At 39.4% G+C, this 18476-nt stretch overlaps 1 protein-coding gene across 2 annotated transcripts in view; it reads right to left on the bottom strand.

Annotated features, from left to right (window-relative positions):
- Positions 1–18476, bottom strand: part of TEX11 (testis expressed 11) — a 358129-nt gene that overhangs the window by 56642 nt on the left and 283011 nt on the right. For both annotated transcript variants that reach the window (XM_022561047.2, XM_089904417.1), the window contains exons 23-24: positions 18220–18336; positions 10875–10947 (exon numbers count right to left, since the gene is read on the bottom strand). In XM_022561047.2, the coding sequence (XP_022416755.1) occupies positions 10875–10947; positions 18220–18336 (190 nt within the window). The remainder of the gene's footprint in view (positions 1–10874; positions 10948–18219; positions 18337–18476) is intronic.

Raw genomic sequence — 18476 nt, 5'->3', positions numbered from 1 at the left:
AGAGTGAAGTAAGTCAGAAAGAGAAAGACAAATACCGTATGCTAACACATATATATGGAATTTAAGAAAAAAAAATGTCATGAAGAACCTAGGGGTAAGACAGGAATAAAGACACAGACCTACTGGAGAACGGACTTGAGGATATGGGGAGGGGGAAGGGTGAGCTGTGACAAAGCGAGAGAGAGGCATGGACATATATACACTACCAAACGTAAGGTAGATAGCTAGTGGGAAGCAGCCGCATAGCACAGGGATATCAGCTCGGTGCTTTGTGACCACATGGAGGGGTGGGATAGGGAGGGTGTGAGGGAGGGAGACGCAAGAGGGAAGAGATATGGGAACATATGTATATGTATAACTGATTCACTTTGTTATAAAGCAGAAACTAACACACCATTGTAAAGCAATTATACGCCAATAAAGATGTTAAAAAAAACAATTTAGTAGATGCTGCTTCTGTAAACTAAATTAGAATATTTTAAAATGATATGATTCTCACTTACCTCCTCCCCATCCTACCCCTCCCTTATGAATTCAGAAACTGTTCCTAAGTCTCTTTATTGTTCATGGCAATATAGTTATTTGCATTGGTTCTATAAAAATCTTCCACTTTTTAAACCAGGATATAAATGGACTCATTGTGCAACCAGGATATATATGGACTCATTGTGCAACAAAGGCCTTGCATGAACTATCCATATTTAAGAAAGACAGCCACTTAATAAGGTATGATAAGATACTTTTAAGGAATAAGTTTGATCTTACCTCAGCTGTATGGAGTAAATGCCTACAAGGTCCTCTCAGGGAACTGTCCTGGTACGTGACTTATAGGGAGGGTTCCCAGTCTAAATGTGATAAAAAGTTCACTTTCCATAAGGCCAGGAACCTTAGTAAATTTGAAGGACCTTGAAAAAAGATGATTTTCCTCAAATTTATAAGTACTACAGGTAAATCTGGTGGAGAGAGTTTCTTGGCCTTTGTATCCTAGCAAACGATAACATACCCATGCACATTCACACACACCTATGGGCAATTCAGTTTTGAATATACTTGTAAATCCATCTCCTAATTGCCTCTGTGTGTGTGTGTGTGTGTGTGTGTGTGTGTGTGTGTGTTTTACTCATCTTCTGAAACAGCTGTAACATCTTACTGGCTCCTTTATTAATTAACGAGTTAAATCTTTAACGTGTTCAAAAAATGAGAATGGAAATTAAAACTCTAAAAAGAGAGAAGATGGTAGATTTGGAAACAAGCAAAGGAGATCCAAAACATACCTAGAGTTCCTGAAGAAGAAAATGGAAAAAAATAAAACCAAATGTTTAAAAACCGTTCTAGAAAAATTTCTAGAAAAAGAGGAACACTTGAATTTACAAATTGAAAAAGCATACTATATTCCAGAAAAACTAAGACTCGCCAACACTCAGAAAATTTTTATTATAGTCTTTTCTGCTACCACATTTATTTTTTAATTAATAGATTTACTTTATTTTTTTTACACTGAAATAAAATCCGTTTTTAATAACATTTACAACCCATCATCCTTGGAGCTGTACCTAATGGTACATACAGACATACATATATATGTGTATGTATGTCACATTTTCTTTATCCATTCATCCTTCAATGGATGCTTAGACTATTTCCATGTCTTGGCTATTGTGAATAATGCTGCAGTGAACATGGTGCTGCAGATATCTCTTTGCAATAGTGATTTCATTTCCTTCGGATATATACTCAGTAGTGGGATTTCTGGATCATATGGTGGTTCTATTTTTAATTTTTTGAGAAACCTCCACATTGTTTTCCATAGTAGCTGTTAAGAATTTACAGTCCCATCAACAGTGCACAAGGATTCCCTTTTCTCCACATCCTGCCTTGCCTTTTTAAATTAAAAAAAAAATTAATTTATTTTTGGCTGCACTGGGTCATCGTTGCTGCATGTGGGCTTTTCTCTACTTGTGGAGAGCGGGGGCTACTCTTTGCTGTGGTGCACGGTCTTCTCATTGTGGTGGCTTCTCCTGTTGCGGAAGTCAGGCTCTAGGCACGCGGGCTTCAGTAGTTGTGGAAGGCAGGCTTAGTTGCTCTGTGGCATGAAGGATCTTCCTGGACTAGGGCTCAAACCCGTGTCCCCTGCATTGGCAGGCAGATTCTCAGTCACTACTCCACCAGGGAAGCCCTCTCCCTTGCCTTTTTGATGACAGCCATTCTGGTTTTTTTTTGTTTAACATCTTTATTGGAGTATAATTGCTTTACAATGGTGTGTTAGTTTCTGCTTTATAACAAAGTGAATCAGTTACACATATACATATGTTCCCACACCTCTGCCCTCTTGCGTCTCCCTCCTGCGCACCCTCCCTAACCCACCCCTCTAGGTGGTCACAAACCACTGAGCTGATCTCCCTGTGCTATACGGCTGATTCCCACTAGCTATCGGTTTGGTAGTGTATATATGTCCGTGCCACTCTATCACTTTGTCCCAGCTTACCCTTCCCCCTCCCCGTATCCTCAAGTCCATTCTCTAGTACGTCTGCATCTTTATTCCTGTCTTGCCCCTAGGTACTTCATGATCATTTTTTTTTAGATTCCATATATACGTGTTAGCGTACGGTATTTGTTTTTCTCCTTCTGACTTACTTCACTCTGTATGACAGTCTCTAGGCCCCATCCACCTCACTACAAATAACTCAGTTTCATTCCTTTTTATGGCCGAGTAATATTCCATTGTATATATGTGACACATCTCCTTTATCCATTCATCTGTCGAAGGACACTTAGGGTGCTTCCATGTCCTGGCTTTTGTAAACAGGGCTGCAGTGAACGTTTTGGTACATGATTCTTTTTGAATTATGGTTTTCTCAGTGTATATGCCCAGTACTGGGATTGCTGGGTCATATGGTAGTTCTATTTGTAGTTTTTTAACCAATGTCCATACTGTTTTCCATAGTGGATGTATCAATTTACATTCCCACCAACAGTGCAAGAGGGTTCCCTTTGCTCCACACCCTCTCCAGCATTTAATGTTTGTAGATTTTTTGATGATGGCCATTCTGACCGGTGTGACATGATATCTCATTGTAGTTTTGATTTGCATTTCTCTAATGATTAATGATGTTGAGCATTCTTTCGTGTGTCTGTTGGCAATCTGTACATCTTCTTTAGAGAAATGTCTATTTAGGTCTTCTGCCCAGTTTTGGATTGGGTTGTTTTTTTTTAAATATTAAGCTGCAGCTCAGCTGCTTGTAAATTTTTGAGATTATTCCTTTGTTAGTTGCTTCATTTGCAAATATATTCTCCCATTCTGAGGGTTGTCTTTTCGTCTTGTTTATGGTTTCCTTTGCTGTGCAAAAGATTTTGTTTCATTAGGTCCCATTTGTTTATTTTTGGATTTATTTCCATTTCTCTAGGAGATGGGTCAAAGGATCTTGCTGTGATTTATGTCAGAGTGTTCTGCCTATGTTTTCCTCTAAGAGTTTGATGGTGTCTGGCCTTACATTTAGGTCTTTAATCCATTTTGACTTTATTTTTGTGTATAGTGTTAGGGAGTGTTCTAATTTCATACTTTTACATGTACCTGTCCAGTTTTCCCAACACCACTTATTGAAGAGGCTGTCTTTTCTCCACTGTATATTCTTGCCTCCTTTATCAAAGATAAGGTGACCATATGTGTGTGGGTTTATCTCTGGGCTTTCTATCCTGTTCCATTGATCTATCTTTCTGTTTTTCTGCCAGTACCATACTGTCTTGATTACTGTAGCTTTGTAGGATAGCCTGAAGTCAGGGAGCCTGATACCCCCAGCTCCGTTATTCTTTCTCAAGATTGCTTTGGCTATTCGGGGTCTTTTGTGTTTCCATACAAATTGTGAAATTTTTTGTTCTAGTTCTGTGAAAAATGCCAGTGGTAGTTTGATAGGGATTGCATTGAATCTGTAGATTCCTTTGGGTAGTAGAGTCATTTTCACAATGTTGATTCTTCCTACCCAAGAACATGGTATATCTCTCCATCTATCTGTATCATCTTTAATTTCTTTCATCAGTGTCTTATAATTTTCTCCATACAGGTCTTTTGTCTCCTTAGGTAGGTTTATTCCTAGATATTTTATTCTTTTTGTTGCAGTGGTAAATGGGAGGGTTTCCTTAATTCCTCATTCAGATTTTTCATCATTAGTGTATAGGAATGCAAGAGATTTCCATGCATTAATTTTGTATCCTGCTACTTTGCCAAATTCATTGATTAGCTCTAATAGTTTTCTGGTAGCATCTTTAGGATTCTCTATGTATAGTATCATGTCATCTACAAACAGTGACAGCTTTACTTTTTCTTTTCCAACTTGGACTCCTTTTATTTCTTTTTCTTCTCTGATTGCTGTGGCTAAAACTTCCAAAACTATGTTGAATAACAGTGGTGAGAGTGGGCAACCTTGTCTTGTTCCTGATCTTAGTGGAAATGGTTTCAGTTTTTCACCATTTAGGATGATGTTGGCTGTGGGTCTGTCATATATGGCCTTTTATTATGTTGAAGAAAGTTCCCTCTATGCCTATATTTTGGAGGGATTTTATAATAGGTGGTGAATTTTGTCAAAAGCTTTCTCTGCATCTATCGAGATGATCATATGGTTTTTGACCTTCAATTTGTTAATATGGTGTATCACGTTGATTGATTTGCATATACTGAAGAAGCCTTGCATTCCTGGGATAAACCCCACTTGATCATAGTGTATGATCCTTTTAATGTGTTGTTGGATTCTGCTTGCAAGTATTTTGTTGAGGATTTTTGCATCTATGTTCATCAGTGATATTGGCCTGTAGTTTTCTTTCTTTGTGACATCTTTGTCTGGTTTTGGTATCAGACTGATGGTGGCCTCATAGAAGGAGTTTGGGAGTGTTCCTCCCTCTGCTATATTTTGGAAGAATTTGAGAAGGATAGGTGCTAGCTCTTCTCTAAATGTTTGATAGAATTCGCCTGTGAAGCCATCTGGTCCTGGGCTTTTGTTTGTTGGAAGATTTTTTTCAAAAATTATTTATTTATTTTTGGCTGTGTTGGGTCTTCGTTTCTGTGCAAGGGCTTTCTCTAGTTGCAGCGAGCGGGGGCCAATCTACATCGAGGTGTGTGGGCCTCTCACTATCGCGGCCTCTCTTGTTGTGGAGCACAGGCTCCAGAAACGCAGCCTCAGTAGTTGTGGCTCACCAGCCCAGTTGCTCCGCAGCATGTGGGATCTTCCCAGACCAGGGCTCGAACCCATGTCCCCTGCATTGGCATGCAGATTCTCAACCACTGTGCCACCAGGGAAGCCCCCTGTTGGAAGATTTTGAATCACAGCTTCAATTTCAGTGTTTGTGATTGGTCTGTTCATATTATCTATTTCTTCCTGGTTCAGTCATGGAAGGTTGTGCATTTCTAAGAATTTGTCCATTTCTTCCAGGTTGTCCATTTTATTGGCATATAGCTGCTTGTAGTAATCTCTCATGATCCTTTGTATTTCTGCAGGGTCAGTTGTTACTTCTTTTTCATTTCTAATTCTATTGATTTGAGTCTTCTCCCTTTTTTTCTTGATAAGTCTGGCTAATGGTTTATCAATATTGTTTATCTTCTCAAAGAACCACCTTTCAGTTTTATTGATCTTTGCTATCATATCCTTCATTTGTTTTCCATTTATTTCTGATCTGATCTTTATGATTTATTTCCTTCTGCTAACTCTGGGTTTTTTTTGTTCTTTCTGTAATTGCTTTAGGTGTAAGGTTTGGTTGTTTATTTGAGATGTTTTTTGTTTCTTGAGGATTGTATTGCTATAAACTTCCCTCTTAGAACTGTTTTTGCTGCATCCCATAGGTTTTGGGTCATCATGTTTTCATTGTCATTTGTTTCTAGGTATTTTCTGATTTCCTCTTTGATTTCTTCAGTGATCTGTTCGTTATTAAGTAGTGTATTGTTTAGCCTCCATGTGTTTGTATTTCTTACAGATTTTTTCCTGTAATTGATATCTAGTCTCATAGCATTGTGGTCAGAAAAGATACATGATACGATTTCAATTTTCTTAAATTTACCAAGACTTGATTTGTGACCCAAGATATGATCTATCCTGGAGAATGTTCCATGAGCACTTGAGAAGAATGTGTATTCTGTTGTTTTTGGATGGAATGTCCTATAAATATCAATTAAGGCCATCTTGTTTAATGTATCATTTAAAGCTTGTGTTTCCTTATTTTCGTTTTGGATGATCTATCCATTGGTGAAAGTGGGGTGTTAAAGTCCCCTACTGTGATGGTGTTACTGTCAATTTCCCCTTTTATGGCTGTTAGTGTTTGCCTTATGTATTGAGGTGCTCCTATTTTGGGTGCATAAATATTTACAATTGTTATATCTTCTTCTTAAATTGATAGGTTGATCATTGTGTAGTGTCCTTCTTTGTCTCTTGTAATAGTCTTTGTTTTAAAGTCTATTTCATCTGATATGAGAATAGCTACTCCAGCATTATTCTGATTTCCATTCGTATGGAATATCTTTTTCCATCCCTTCACTTTCAGTCTGTATGCATCCCTAGGTGTGAAGTGGGTCTCTTGTAGGCAGCATATATACGGGTCTTGTTTTTGTATCCATTCAGCCAGTCTATGTCTTTTCCTTGGAGCATTTAATCCATTTACATGTAAGGTAATTATCGATATGTATGTTCCTATTACCATCTTCTTAGTTGTTTTGGTTTGTTATTGTAGGTCTTTTCCTTCTTTTGTGTTTCCTGCCTAGAGAAGTTCCTTTAGCATTTGTTTTAAAGCTGGTTTGGTGGTGCTGAATTCTCTTAGCTTTTGCTTGTCTGTAAAGGTTCTAATTTCTCCGTCAAATCTGAATGAGATCCTTGCTGGGTAGAGTAATCTTGGTGTAGGTTCTTCCCTCTCATCACTTTAAATATGTCCTGCCACTCCCTTCTGGCTTGCAGAGTTTCTGCTGAAAGTTCAGCTGTTAACCTTATGGGGATTCCCTTATGTATTATGTGTTGTTTTTCCCTTGCTGCTTTTAATACTTGTTCTTTGTATTTAATTTTTGATAGTTTGATTAATATGTGTCTTGGCGTGTTTCTCCTTGGATTTATCCTGTATGGGACTCTCTGTGCTTCCTGGACTTGATTAACTATTTCCTTTCCCATATTAGGGATGTTTTCAACTATAATCTCTTCAAATATTTTCTCAGTCCCTTTCTTTTTCTCTTCTTCTTCTGGGACCCCTATCATTCGAATGTTGGTGCATTTAATGTTGTCCCAGAGGTCTCTGAGACTGTCCTCAGTTCTTTTCATTCTTTTTTTCTTTATTCTGCTCTGCAGTAGTTTTTTCCACTGTTTTATCTTTCAGGTCACTTATCCGTTCTCCTGCCTTAGTTATTCTGCTATTGATCCCTTCTAGAGAATTTTAAATTTCATTTATTGTGTTCTTCATCACTGTTTGTTTGCTCTTTAGTTCTTCTAGTTCCTTGTTAAACGTTTCTTGTATCTTCTCCATTCTATTTCCAAGATTTTGGATCTTTACTGGCATTATTCTGAATCCTTTTTCAGGTAGGCTGCCTATTTCATCTTCATTTATTAGGTCTGGTGGGTTTTTGCCTTGCTCCTTCATCTGCTGTGTGTTTCTTTGTCTCCTCATTTTGCTTAACTTACTGTGTTTGGGGTCTCCTTCTTTCAGCCTGCAGGTTCATAATTCCCATTGTCTTGGTGTCTGTCTGCAGTGGCTAAGGTTGGTTCAGTGGGTTGTGTAGGCTTCCTGGTGGAGGGGACTAGTGCCTGTGTTCTGGTGGATGACGCTGGATCTTGTCTTTCTGGTGGGCAAGTCCACATCTGGTGGTGTGTTTTGGGGTGTCTGTGGCCTTATTATGGTTTTAGGCAGCCTCTCTGCTAATGGATGGGGTTGTGTTCCTGTCTTGGTAGTTGTTTGGCATAGGGTGTCCAGCACTGTAGCTTGCTGGTCGTTGAGTGGAGCTGGGTCTTGGAGCTGAGATGGAGATCTCTGGGAGATTTTCGCCGTTTGATGTTATGTTGAGCTGGGAGGTCTCTTGTGGACCAGTGTCCTGAAGTTGGCTCTCCCACCTCAGTGGCACGGCCCTGACGCCTGGCTGGAGCACCAAGAGCCTGTCCTCCACACGGCTTTTGCAGCTTGAAGTTCTTTATCACCTTGTAAGTCACCCAACAGCAAAGATTAATTTCTCCCAGGTTGGTCTGTGGGTTGGCTGCAGTGGAATTTAGGTTTGATCCACATGCGTTTCGTTTCCAAGTGCCAGGTGGAAGAACATCGGCACAGGGGCACGCTTTTATCCTGGTGCAGGAAGGAGCACCAATGATAGCCATTCTTTAAAGCAGTTTTAGGTTCATAGCAAAATTGAGTGGAACGTACTGAGTGCTCCCATATATACCCTATCCCCCACTGTATACAACCTCCCCCACTATTGACATCCTGTACCATAGTGGTACATTTGTTACAATCAATGCATCTACAGTGACATATCATTTTTACCGAAATTCCATAGGTTACATTAGGATTCACTCTTGGTGTTGTACATTCTATGGATTTTGTCAAATGTATAATAACATGTATCTACCATTGTAGTATCATACATAATAGTTTCACTGCCCTAAAAATTTTCTGTGTTCTATCTATTCAACCCTCCTTCCACAACTCACCCCTGGCAACCAATGATCCTTTTATTGTCTCCATAGTTTTGTCTTTTCTGGAATGTCATATAGTTGGAATCATATAGTATGTGGCATTTTCAGATTGGCTTCCTTCACTTAGTAATATGCATTTAAGTTTCCTTCATGTCTTTTCATGGCTTAATAGTTCATTTCTTCGTAATCCTGAATAATATTTCATTGTTTGGACATTCCACAGTTTATCCATTCACCTACTGAAGGACATCTTGGTTGCTTCCAAATTTTAGCAATTGTGAATAAAGCTGCTATAAATATCCATGTACAGGTCTTTTCATGGACATAAGTTTTCAATTTATTTGGGTAAATACCAGGGAGCACAGCTGCTGGATTGTATAGCAAGAGAATGCTTAGTTTTTTAAGAAATTGCCAAGCTGTCTTTCAATGTGGCTAAACCATTTTGCATTCCTGTCAGCAATGAATGAGCATACCTGTTGCTGCACATACTTACCAGCATTTGGTGTTTTCAGTGTTTTAAACTTTTCCATTCTAACAGGTGTGTAGTGGCATTTCACTGTTGTTTAAGTTTGCAAGTCTCTAATGACACAGATAGATAGATGACAGAGAGATATATACATATAGATAGATAGATAGATAAGAGTCTAGCTGTGTTCCTAGAAAGAAGAAATCGATTTTTCATTAGACAGCTAGCATTCTGATATACTTTTACTCTTTTTTTTTTTTTTTTTTTTTGTGGTACGACGGCATCTCACTGTTGTGGCCTCTTCCGTTGCGGAGCACAGGCTCTGGACGCACAGGCTCAGCGGCCATGGCTCACGGGCCCAGCTGCTCCACGGCATGTGGGATCTTCCCGGACCGGGGCACAAACCCGTGTCCCCTGCATCGGCAGGCGGACTCTCAACCATTGCGCCACCAGGGAAGCCCTGATATACTTTTTAAATAAAAGGCACTGACGGTATGAATTTCATGCTGAGCAGTGCTTTAGTAATTCAGATTCTGTTATGAGGTATTCTTGTTATCATGATTTTCTCGATTTTCCAGTATTACTGTTGTTTAAAATGTCCAACTGGTCAAGGGTTTTGTTTCCTGATTCCATTATTATTTTCTAGTTTTACTGCATTGTGATCAGATAATGTTGTCTGTTTTATTTCTATGTCTTAGAATTTATTCATTTTTTTTTATTCAGGTTTTTCTTGTGATCAATTTTGTAAATGTTCAAAGGGCACATGAAAAGAAAATGAGTTTTCTATTCTCAGGCTATAAAGTATGTTTTCAGGTTATAGAGTACATTTGTATTAAATCTTCCATACTAAGAATGTTATTTAGGTATTCTCTGTCCTTTCTTTTTATTGTTTGTATTCTTTTAAATTCCTGCCATGGATTGAGAGAGGTGAACTAAATTTCATGTGTTTATGTTCTTCCTTATAATTCCTATAGTTTGATATCAAAATCCATCAAAGATATCATGCATGAACACACACAAAATGACAGACCAATAATTTCTAAATATTAGGAAGCCAAATTCATCAGCCTTTTAAAAAATAATAATACACCATGACCAAATAGGGGTTATTCCAGAAATGCAACAATGACTCAATTTTAGGAAATATATTATTATAATTCAATATATTAATACGTCAAAAGAGAAAAACCATATGATTATCTCTATAGAAGCTTAAAAGACATGTAATTCAATTCCATATCTATTGAGTTTTTAAAAAATTCTAACTAAAACAGAAACAGATGGACATAATAAAGTCTATCTAATAATACCATCCTTAATCAGGGAACAGTAGCAAACTACTATGTAAGTTCAAAAGGTTTACTATTATTTTGATTATTTCATAACAAAATGTTAGCAGTATCCGATATTGTAATTTTGGTTTGGAAAACTCTGTACCCTACATTTAGTCAAAGTTAAAACTTCATTAAATTAGACATCAAATCTAGTGACCTAAGAGCAATAAAGTCATGTTGAACAATTATGGTCCTATTTTTATACTCAATACTATACTTCAATAAAAATCAAGGTAAAAAATGTTCTTACTCTAAGTAGTATGCCAAAGAGTCAAAATACAGACATACCACGGGGAAAAGCTAGCTCTTAAAGAATCATTTGACTGGTTATCAAGTATTGCATTGGGACAAATTTCTGGTGATAAAGACTAGGTTAGTAAGATTTGAAACCCCTTTTATAACTGTGTTTCCAAACTCCCAGTCCCACTGTACCTGTTTCTTTCAGGAGATTCCAGATGTCTCTGCATTTATGGATCTGATCAAGTGCACGATTCAGTAACATGGTCTATTTGGTAAGAAAGCCATGAGAAAATTAGTCTCAACCAAACCAAACTTTAAGCAAATAAAAATATCATTTTCACTAAAAACAGTTAAAAATAAAACTATAGAAAAATGAAAGTATAAAGTGAATATTTGGAATTTATATATAAATATTAGCCTCTCTATATATTTTTTTACTTTTTCTTAATGTTCCAGGAAAATGAGGATTATATAGAAAATCTTGAACATTATCAATTTCTTTAATAATCTAGGATAGAAGAGAAGCACTTCCAGAATGGTGGTATGAGGAGAGCCATGGATCCTCTCCCCAGCAAAACTACCATAACTGGTGAGAATTTTAAAACACAATCATATAAAGTCTCAGGAAATTGCCCTGCGGGCATATAGCAAATGGGGAAACATCTATTCCAGGAAATCTACTAAGTCTCAGTAAGAACAGTGAATACCTGTAGCAGTTGAGCCATGATCTGCTTACTCTCCCCCAAGCTCAGTGTGATGTAAGTGCACTTTAGGTGGGTGTGGCCAAGAAGATGGGGCTCACTCTATCCTTAGTTTCCAGGCTAGGGATGACCAGAATGGGCATGCTGCCAGTACTTCTCATCCCCCTCCCCAAGATCTGTATTGCATGAGTTCTATTATAAACAGGCACAACTGAGAAGACTTGAGCTCTCTTTTTCTACCCAGTCCCCATACCAGACATTGCAAATTGAGAATACTGGGTCTCAATTGCCCTCACCTCAGCTTGCTTATAAGACAGAGTTTCCATGCTGGAAGAGGCAAGCCAAGAATGCTAGGGACTACGACTTTTGCCTAGCCCTGACTCATAGAGCTGTATTGTCACTCTGATACAAATGGGTCACTGTCCCTGCCTCTAGTTTCAAAGCAGTGGTATAGAGTTTCTGCTCAGGAGGAGAGGAAGGCCATTAGAAGAGTGAGCTCTGTAGTCACCCTAAGGAGACTGACTTTTATTGACATAGAATTTGAGGAAGTTCGAGTCTAAGGGCACTATAAAAAAAGTGGAGATTTTGGTGTGGGCAATTAACAGGAGGTTGGTAACTAATGATATCGACAAGCCAAACAGTAGACCAGCTAGAAGTTTACAGAGAGAACAAGGGGAAGAGAAAGCTAAGAAGATTCCCTATCCCTTCAAAGGGGCATTACTTTAATTGGATCAGACTGTGGAGCAATTTATGCCAAAGAGCATTTCCAAACACTCACATGCACGTGTGTGCACATGCACACACACGCGCATGCGCACGCACACGCGCGCGCACACACACACACACACACACACACACAGCAGTCACCTAGTAATTAGTCAAGATTTACATCTGTGTGTGATACCAATAAAAGAAGCCCATTCAGAAGCTTAACAGGGAGATCACAGAAAGATAGTCAAAAATAACCCTGCTAAAACTACTTTCATCCCTTTTCAGGGGAGGGGTCAGGGTGACTGCAAAGGCAAAGACTGTAATCTCTGACAAGTAATATCAGAAGCTGTATCCTACTATACAGCTGTGGGAAACAGACTGCACTGAACTAGCCCAGCCAAATCACTAAACAAATAAACAAGCAAATATTAACAGCAAGTCCCAGATGGGGGGGAATCAGTATCCAAAGATGTTCCAATGTATTATGCAAAATGTCCAGTTTTCAACCAAAAATTATAAGATATGCAAAGAAACAAGAAGTATGACCCATACACAGGAATAAAGTAGGCAACAGGAACTGACTTTGGAAAGGTCCAATGTTGGAATTTAGCAGACGTAGATTTCAAAGTAGCTATTCTAAATATGTTCAAACAACTAAAGGAAACCACACTTAAAGAAGGAAGGTATGATGACAATGTCAGGAAATGCAGAATCTTGATTAAAAAGGCAGTGGGATAACACATTCAATGTAATGAATAAAATATCAGTCATCCAAGAATCTAATATCCAGCAAAACTATCTTTCAGAGCTGAAAGCAAAATAAATTCTCAGATTAAAAAAAGCTGAGAGAATCTTTTTGCTAGAAGAACCATTTTATAAAAATGCTAAGAGAGATTCTTCAGGCTGAAAGCAAGTGACACCAGACAGTAATCTAAATCCAAAGGAAAAAACAAAGTGTACTGATAAAAGTAATTATGTAACTGTAAAAGAAAGTATAAATATATATTTCTTCTTTCTTCTCGTTTTAAAAAAACAACTATATAAAACTATATATAGGTTTTTAAATACCATTTCACCAACCCAAGAAGAAAATACATTCTTTTTCAAGCACACATGGCACTTTATCCAGGACAGACCATTTGTTAGGCCACAACACAGACTTCAAATAAATTTAAAATAACTTGAAGTCGGGCTTCCCTGGTGGCGCAGTGGTTGAGAGTCCGCCTGCCGATGCAGGGGACACGGGTTCGTGCCCCGGTCTGGGAAGATCCCACATGCCGCGGAGTGGCTAGGCCCGTGAGTCATGGCCGCTGAGCCTGCGCGTCCGGAGCCTGTGCTCCACAACGGGAGAGGCCACAACAGTGAGAGACCCGCGTACCACACACAAAAAAAATAATAAAATAACTTGAAGTCACACAAAGTATGTACTCTGTCCACAGTGGAACAAGATTAGAAATCAGTAAGACAATAATAAATTTGGGAAACAAACGTGGATATTAAACAATAGATTCCTAAATAAACAATGGGTCAAAGAAGAAATCATAATGAAAATTAGAAAATATTTTGCGATGAATGAAAAGAGAAAAACAAACAAACCAATACTTATGGGATGCTGCTCAAGCTATGATGCTATGGTCTGAATGTATGCCCCCAAGTTCATATGTTAAAATCATACCCCAAAGGTGAAGGTATTAGCAGGTGGGGCCTTTGAGAGATGCTAAAGTCATAAGGATGCAGCCCTCATACATGAGATTTGTGCTTTTTATAAGAAGGTTCCAAAGAGATCCTTGGCGCTTTCCATCATGGGAGGACACAGCAAAAAGGTGTCAGCTATAAAGGAGGAAGAGAGACCTCATCAGAGAACACAACCCTGCTGGCACCTTGATCTTGGGACTTCCAGCATCCAGAACTGTGAGAAATAAATTTCTGTTGTTTATAAGCTACCCAGTCTATTGTGTTTTGTTATAGCAGCTTGAATGGACTGAGACAGAAAATTGGTACTGATTGGTGGGGTGCCGCTGTAACAAATACCTAAAAATATGGAAGCAGCTTTGGAACTGGGTAATGGGCAGAGACTGGAAGAGTTTGGAGGTGCATGCTAGAAAGTCTACTTTGCCATGAATGGACTGTTAAGGGAAATTCTCTTGAGGACCAAGAAAGAGAAGGGGAGAGCTGTAGAGAAAGCCTCAGTCTTCTAAGAGAATATCTAAGTGGTTGTGAACCGAATGTTGGTAGAAATATGGATAGTAAATGTCATTCTGATGAGGTCTCAGATGGAAATGAGGAACATTGGAAACTAGAGGAAAGGAGGAAAGGCCATCCTTGCTATAAAGTGGCAAAGAGCTTGGCTGAATTGTGTTTGTGTTCCCAGTGTTTTATAGAAGGTAGTACTTGTGAGCGATGAGATTGATATTTGGCTGAAGAAATTTCTAAGCAAAGTGTTGAAGAGTGGCTTGGTTTCTCTTGAATGCTTATAGTAAAATGTGCGAAGAGAGAAATGATTTAAAGGTGGAACTGTTAATCAAAAATTAATCAGAGGGGCTTCCCTGGTGGCACAGTGGTTGAGAGTCCGCCTGCCGATGCAGGGGACACGGGTTCGTGCCCCGGTCTGTGAAGATCCCACATGCCGTGGAGCGGCTGGGCCCGTGAGCCACGGCCGCTGAGCCTGCGTGTCCGGAGCCTGTGCTCCACAACAAGAGAGGCCACAACAGTGAGAGGCCCGCGTACCGCAAGAAAAAAAAAAATTAAGCAGAATTTTAAAATGTGGAAAATTCTCAGCCCATTAATATTGAAAGAAATAAGAAAGCATCAAAGGGAGAGAACACCAAGGGTGTGGCTGAATTGATAAGAGATTGCTGTGGATGAACCATCTCAACAGAAGCTAGGAGCTATTCATCAAGACAATGGGCAGATTGGTCAGCCATCTAAACAGAAGCCAGGACCTACTGTCCAAGGCAAAGGAAGAATAACCTCAACAGCAGATCAGAGATCTTTGGGGCTGGCCCTCCCATCAGGGGCCCAGAGCCATCTCATCTCCTGGGCTGTGCTCCTCAAGTTCCCACACCATGCTCCTCAGACACCCCAAGTGCAGTACAGGCTGCTGTGGTTGTCCCTCCAGAAGGCACAGGTTGCAAACCTCTGGAAGGCATCAGCTTGGTGTTTTCTCCCTGGTATTCAGAGTCCAAGAGCTGGGGGGCACTGCTGCCCTCTCCTAAATTTCAAAAGATGCCCCAGAGACCGTCAGGGCCCAGGCAAAGAACCTCTGTAGGGGAGAACCACTGCAGAAAGCCCTCACTAGGGCAATGCCCCACAGAGCCTCCTACCCCAGACCAGTAGAGCCACCTTGTGGAATTCCAGCCTGAACCCTAACTTGTGAGAGCTGCAGCATGTACTGCACCTGGCAGAGCCATGCAGGTGGGGTCTAGAGGCTTAGGGGCCCAACTGTAGCCCCAGTGGGTTCAAAATGTGGGGCACCGATACAAGGAGGATTGTTTTTAAGCCTTGGGGTTTAATGTTGTTTTCCCCATTAGGTTTTGGGCTTACCTTTGTAAGCAGCTCTTTGTAGGAAACTGCCCTCAGCAGGAAACCCCTTTTCTTGTCAGTTTAGCAAAGCTATATTGTAACTAACTTTTAAATCAGGCATCCCCACGCTCTACTCATCTTTGGCCCAAGCACACCTTTCAAATCTTTTGATCACACAATACCTTGCCTAACCTGTTGGTTCTTTCCTTAGATCAAAGAAGTAGAAATGAAGGATAAGTAGTTAACAGAAGACCAGATCTCTCCCCTAGCTTCCCCTTCAGTAACAAATTGTCCTGTTCTAGGATAAAGATGTGGTTCCTTGATGGCTTACAATTACTATATATATTTTAAAGCATCCCTCACTTTCCCCAGCTCATACTCAGGAGACTAGATGCAATGTTGATAGGATTATGCAGTCTATCTATATTGCTTCATAATATACTTATTTGGAAATACTTCAGTTGATGAGGATTTAGAGAACAAGGAACAGATGTAAATAACAGAATCCAACAAATCTTCATTAGAGAAAGAGCACCATGGTCTAACTCATAGGGGCCAGACTAACATGGGGAAAGGCAGAACTACATCTTCAATTATCTAAACAGATATCCTTTCAAAAGCAAAGAAGATTATAGAAAGGTTACTAGGTTAGAGAGTTCTTAGGAAACATAAGTGTGTGCAAGAGAAAGAACACAGGAAAAAAAGAACAGTGTTAGAAACAAACAAAATAATTAAGGATCATACTTAAGAGTTTGTGAAATTTCCCTCACGTCAATTTGATCTCTATTCACTGAGATACAAATTCAACAGACTCAGGACTACCAACTTAAGAGGGAAAGCTTTTAAAAAGTTATAACTGCTATGTGAAAACAAGATGTTATTGTTTTCTTAGTAAAGCAAAAGACCTTATTGTGAGAATACCATTGAAACAGAGCACGACCCTGTGGGGCCCTCCTGGGGAATAAAAACCTTTCCGTTCCCCCATTTCTTGTTTGTAGAATAAAGGCTTTCAGCCTCCTAGACCTTCCCCGAGTTCCAAAGGGCAGATTCAAACAGTTACTAATTAGAAGAGTGAGGGAATGCAGAAAGAATACAATACTGCAAGATGGTGGTCCTGGTTCCTCCTTGGGGGATATGGATAACAGTTTGATATATATCTCTGAGTTCTTCTACAGGAACTAAGGCCCCCACCCAGGTGGAGGATGATAACTTTAGGCTGAGCACAAGCATGTGGACCCCAGACTGGTTGGAACCAGAAGGCTGATGATTGAGATTCCTGGAACACCATCCTGTTACCTCACCACCAACCAGTCAGAGGAGGGTTACACACTCTGCATCACCTTCCCCCCAAATTTTGCATATAAAAACTTCTTCCCTGAAATCCATTGGGGAGTTCGGGTCTTTTGAGCATGAGCCACCCGTTCTCCTTGCATGGCCCTTGCAATAAGCCTTTCTCTGCTCCAAACTCTGACATTTCAGTTTGTTTGGCCTCACTGTGTGTGGGGCATATGAACTTGAGTTCGACAACACCCTTACTTGTTAAGAAGCAAAATGTTTGTTTTGGTTTTGCTCTGAGGCTCGTAGATTCTTTTTTTCATCTTCTTTTACGATGGAAAGGTTTCTAAAAAGAAGCCCCTTTCCTCCTCAGGACAACGACTTTATCTTCTTTATCCCCAGTACCTAGCAGAGTGCTTGGTACTCATATGTTTTTCAAGTTGAACTCAACAAGGGAAGAGAAAGAAAACAAAATATGTTGGCAGAGATCTGCTAAGAGTTTGTTCCAGATGTGAAGAATCATATAAAAGAACAGATTAACAGAAGGAAGAGAATAAGCACCAAGAAGGATTTTATACCAACTGGAAAGAAAAGAAGCTGGTAGGTATGGGAGATTGTGACGTTTTCTTTGTCTAGGGAAGAGAAAAAAGCAGAGAGACCTAGAACTTAAAACCATACAAAAATGCTAGTGGTCCAACTTGGTGACAACTTTCTTAGCTTGAAAGAAGGAAGGTAAAGAACTAAAGACAAACCAAAGAATACTCTGGTAGATGGGAGAGCAAGATGTTCATGTTGGTATCTCCTAAAAGGGGTAAGGTTTAAGCTGAGAGTGGAATTCAGGTAAAAGTAGGAATTCTGTCTTCTTCTTGTTAAAACTGAGTTAATGATAAAATATTTAAGAATGTGGGCCAAAGAAGGCAAATGCAATTGAGTGACGAAAAACAAGCCAACTAAATAATTTCAGATGGCTATCAAAGCTTTCTGAAGTAAATGAGTGCTTCCTTAGAGGATGTGTGAAAGGAAACAGAAATAGAGAAGACACTCCTATGGACCACATGTGATCACAGGGAGATGATTAAGATAAAGACTATTTCAAAACAGATTCAGAAATAATGATCCATGGCAAGGGGCATTTTAAAAGAAGAGGCCAAGCCAAATGTGACCTTTCCTTAGGAAGGAAGTAGCCATTACAAATCTCTGAAATCAACATGTTGCTAGAATGGAGGAACAGATTCTTTAAAGAGAATCAAAAACAATTGCATCAGGGAAAGCAAACATACCAAACAGCACACCGAATGCTTGTGTTTTTCCTGAAGGTTGCACATTACCTGTTCGGAAATTGTTGAAGCTTTTCTCCCTTTCTCTAGATCAACTGCAGATGCCACAATTAAACATGTTTTCTGTGCAATCAGAACTGCTTGATCAGAAGGACAAAACTGGGACAGCTGATAAGAAATAACCAGAACATCAATGAATAGTGAGAATTCTGCCAGGTGAACACAAACAATCAGAATGAAAATCAGCAAAATCCTGTCTGAATGACAAAATTCAGCTGGAAAAGCACATCTCACCTTAAAAATGATAT

This window comes from Delphinapterus leucas, chromosome X (genome assembly GCF_059928025.1).
Source record: "Delphinapterus leucas isolate spDelLeu-1000000601 "Yukka" chromosome X, BTC_Dleu_Yukka2, whole genome shotgun sequence".
NCBI lineage: Eukaryota > Metazoa > Chordata > Mammalia > Artiodactyla > Monodontidae > Delphinapterus > Delphinapterus leucas.
The sequence above is the reverse complement of the archived record's forward strand: the minus strand, read 5'-3'. Positions and strand labels throughout refer to the sequence as shown.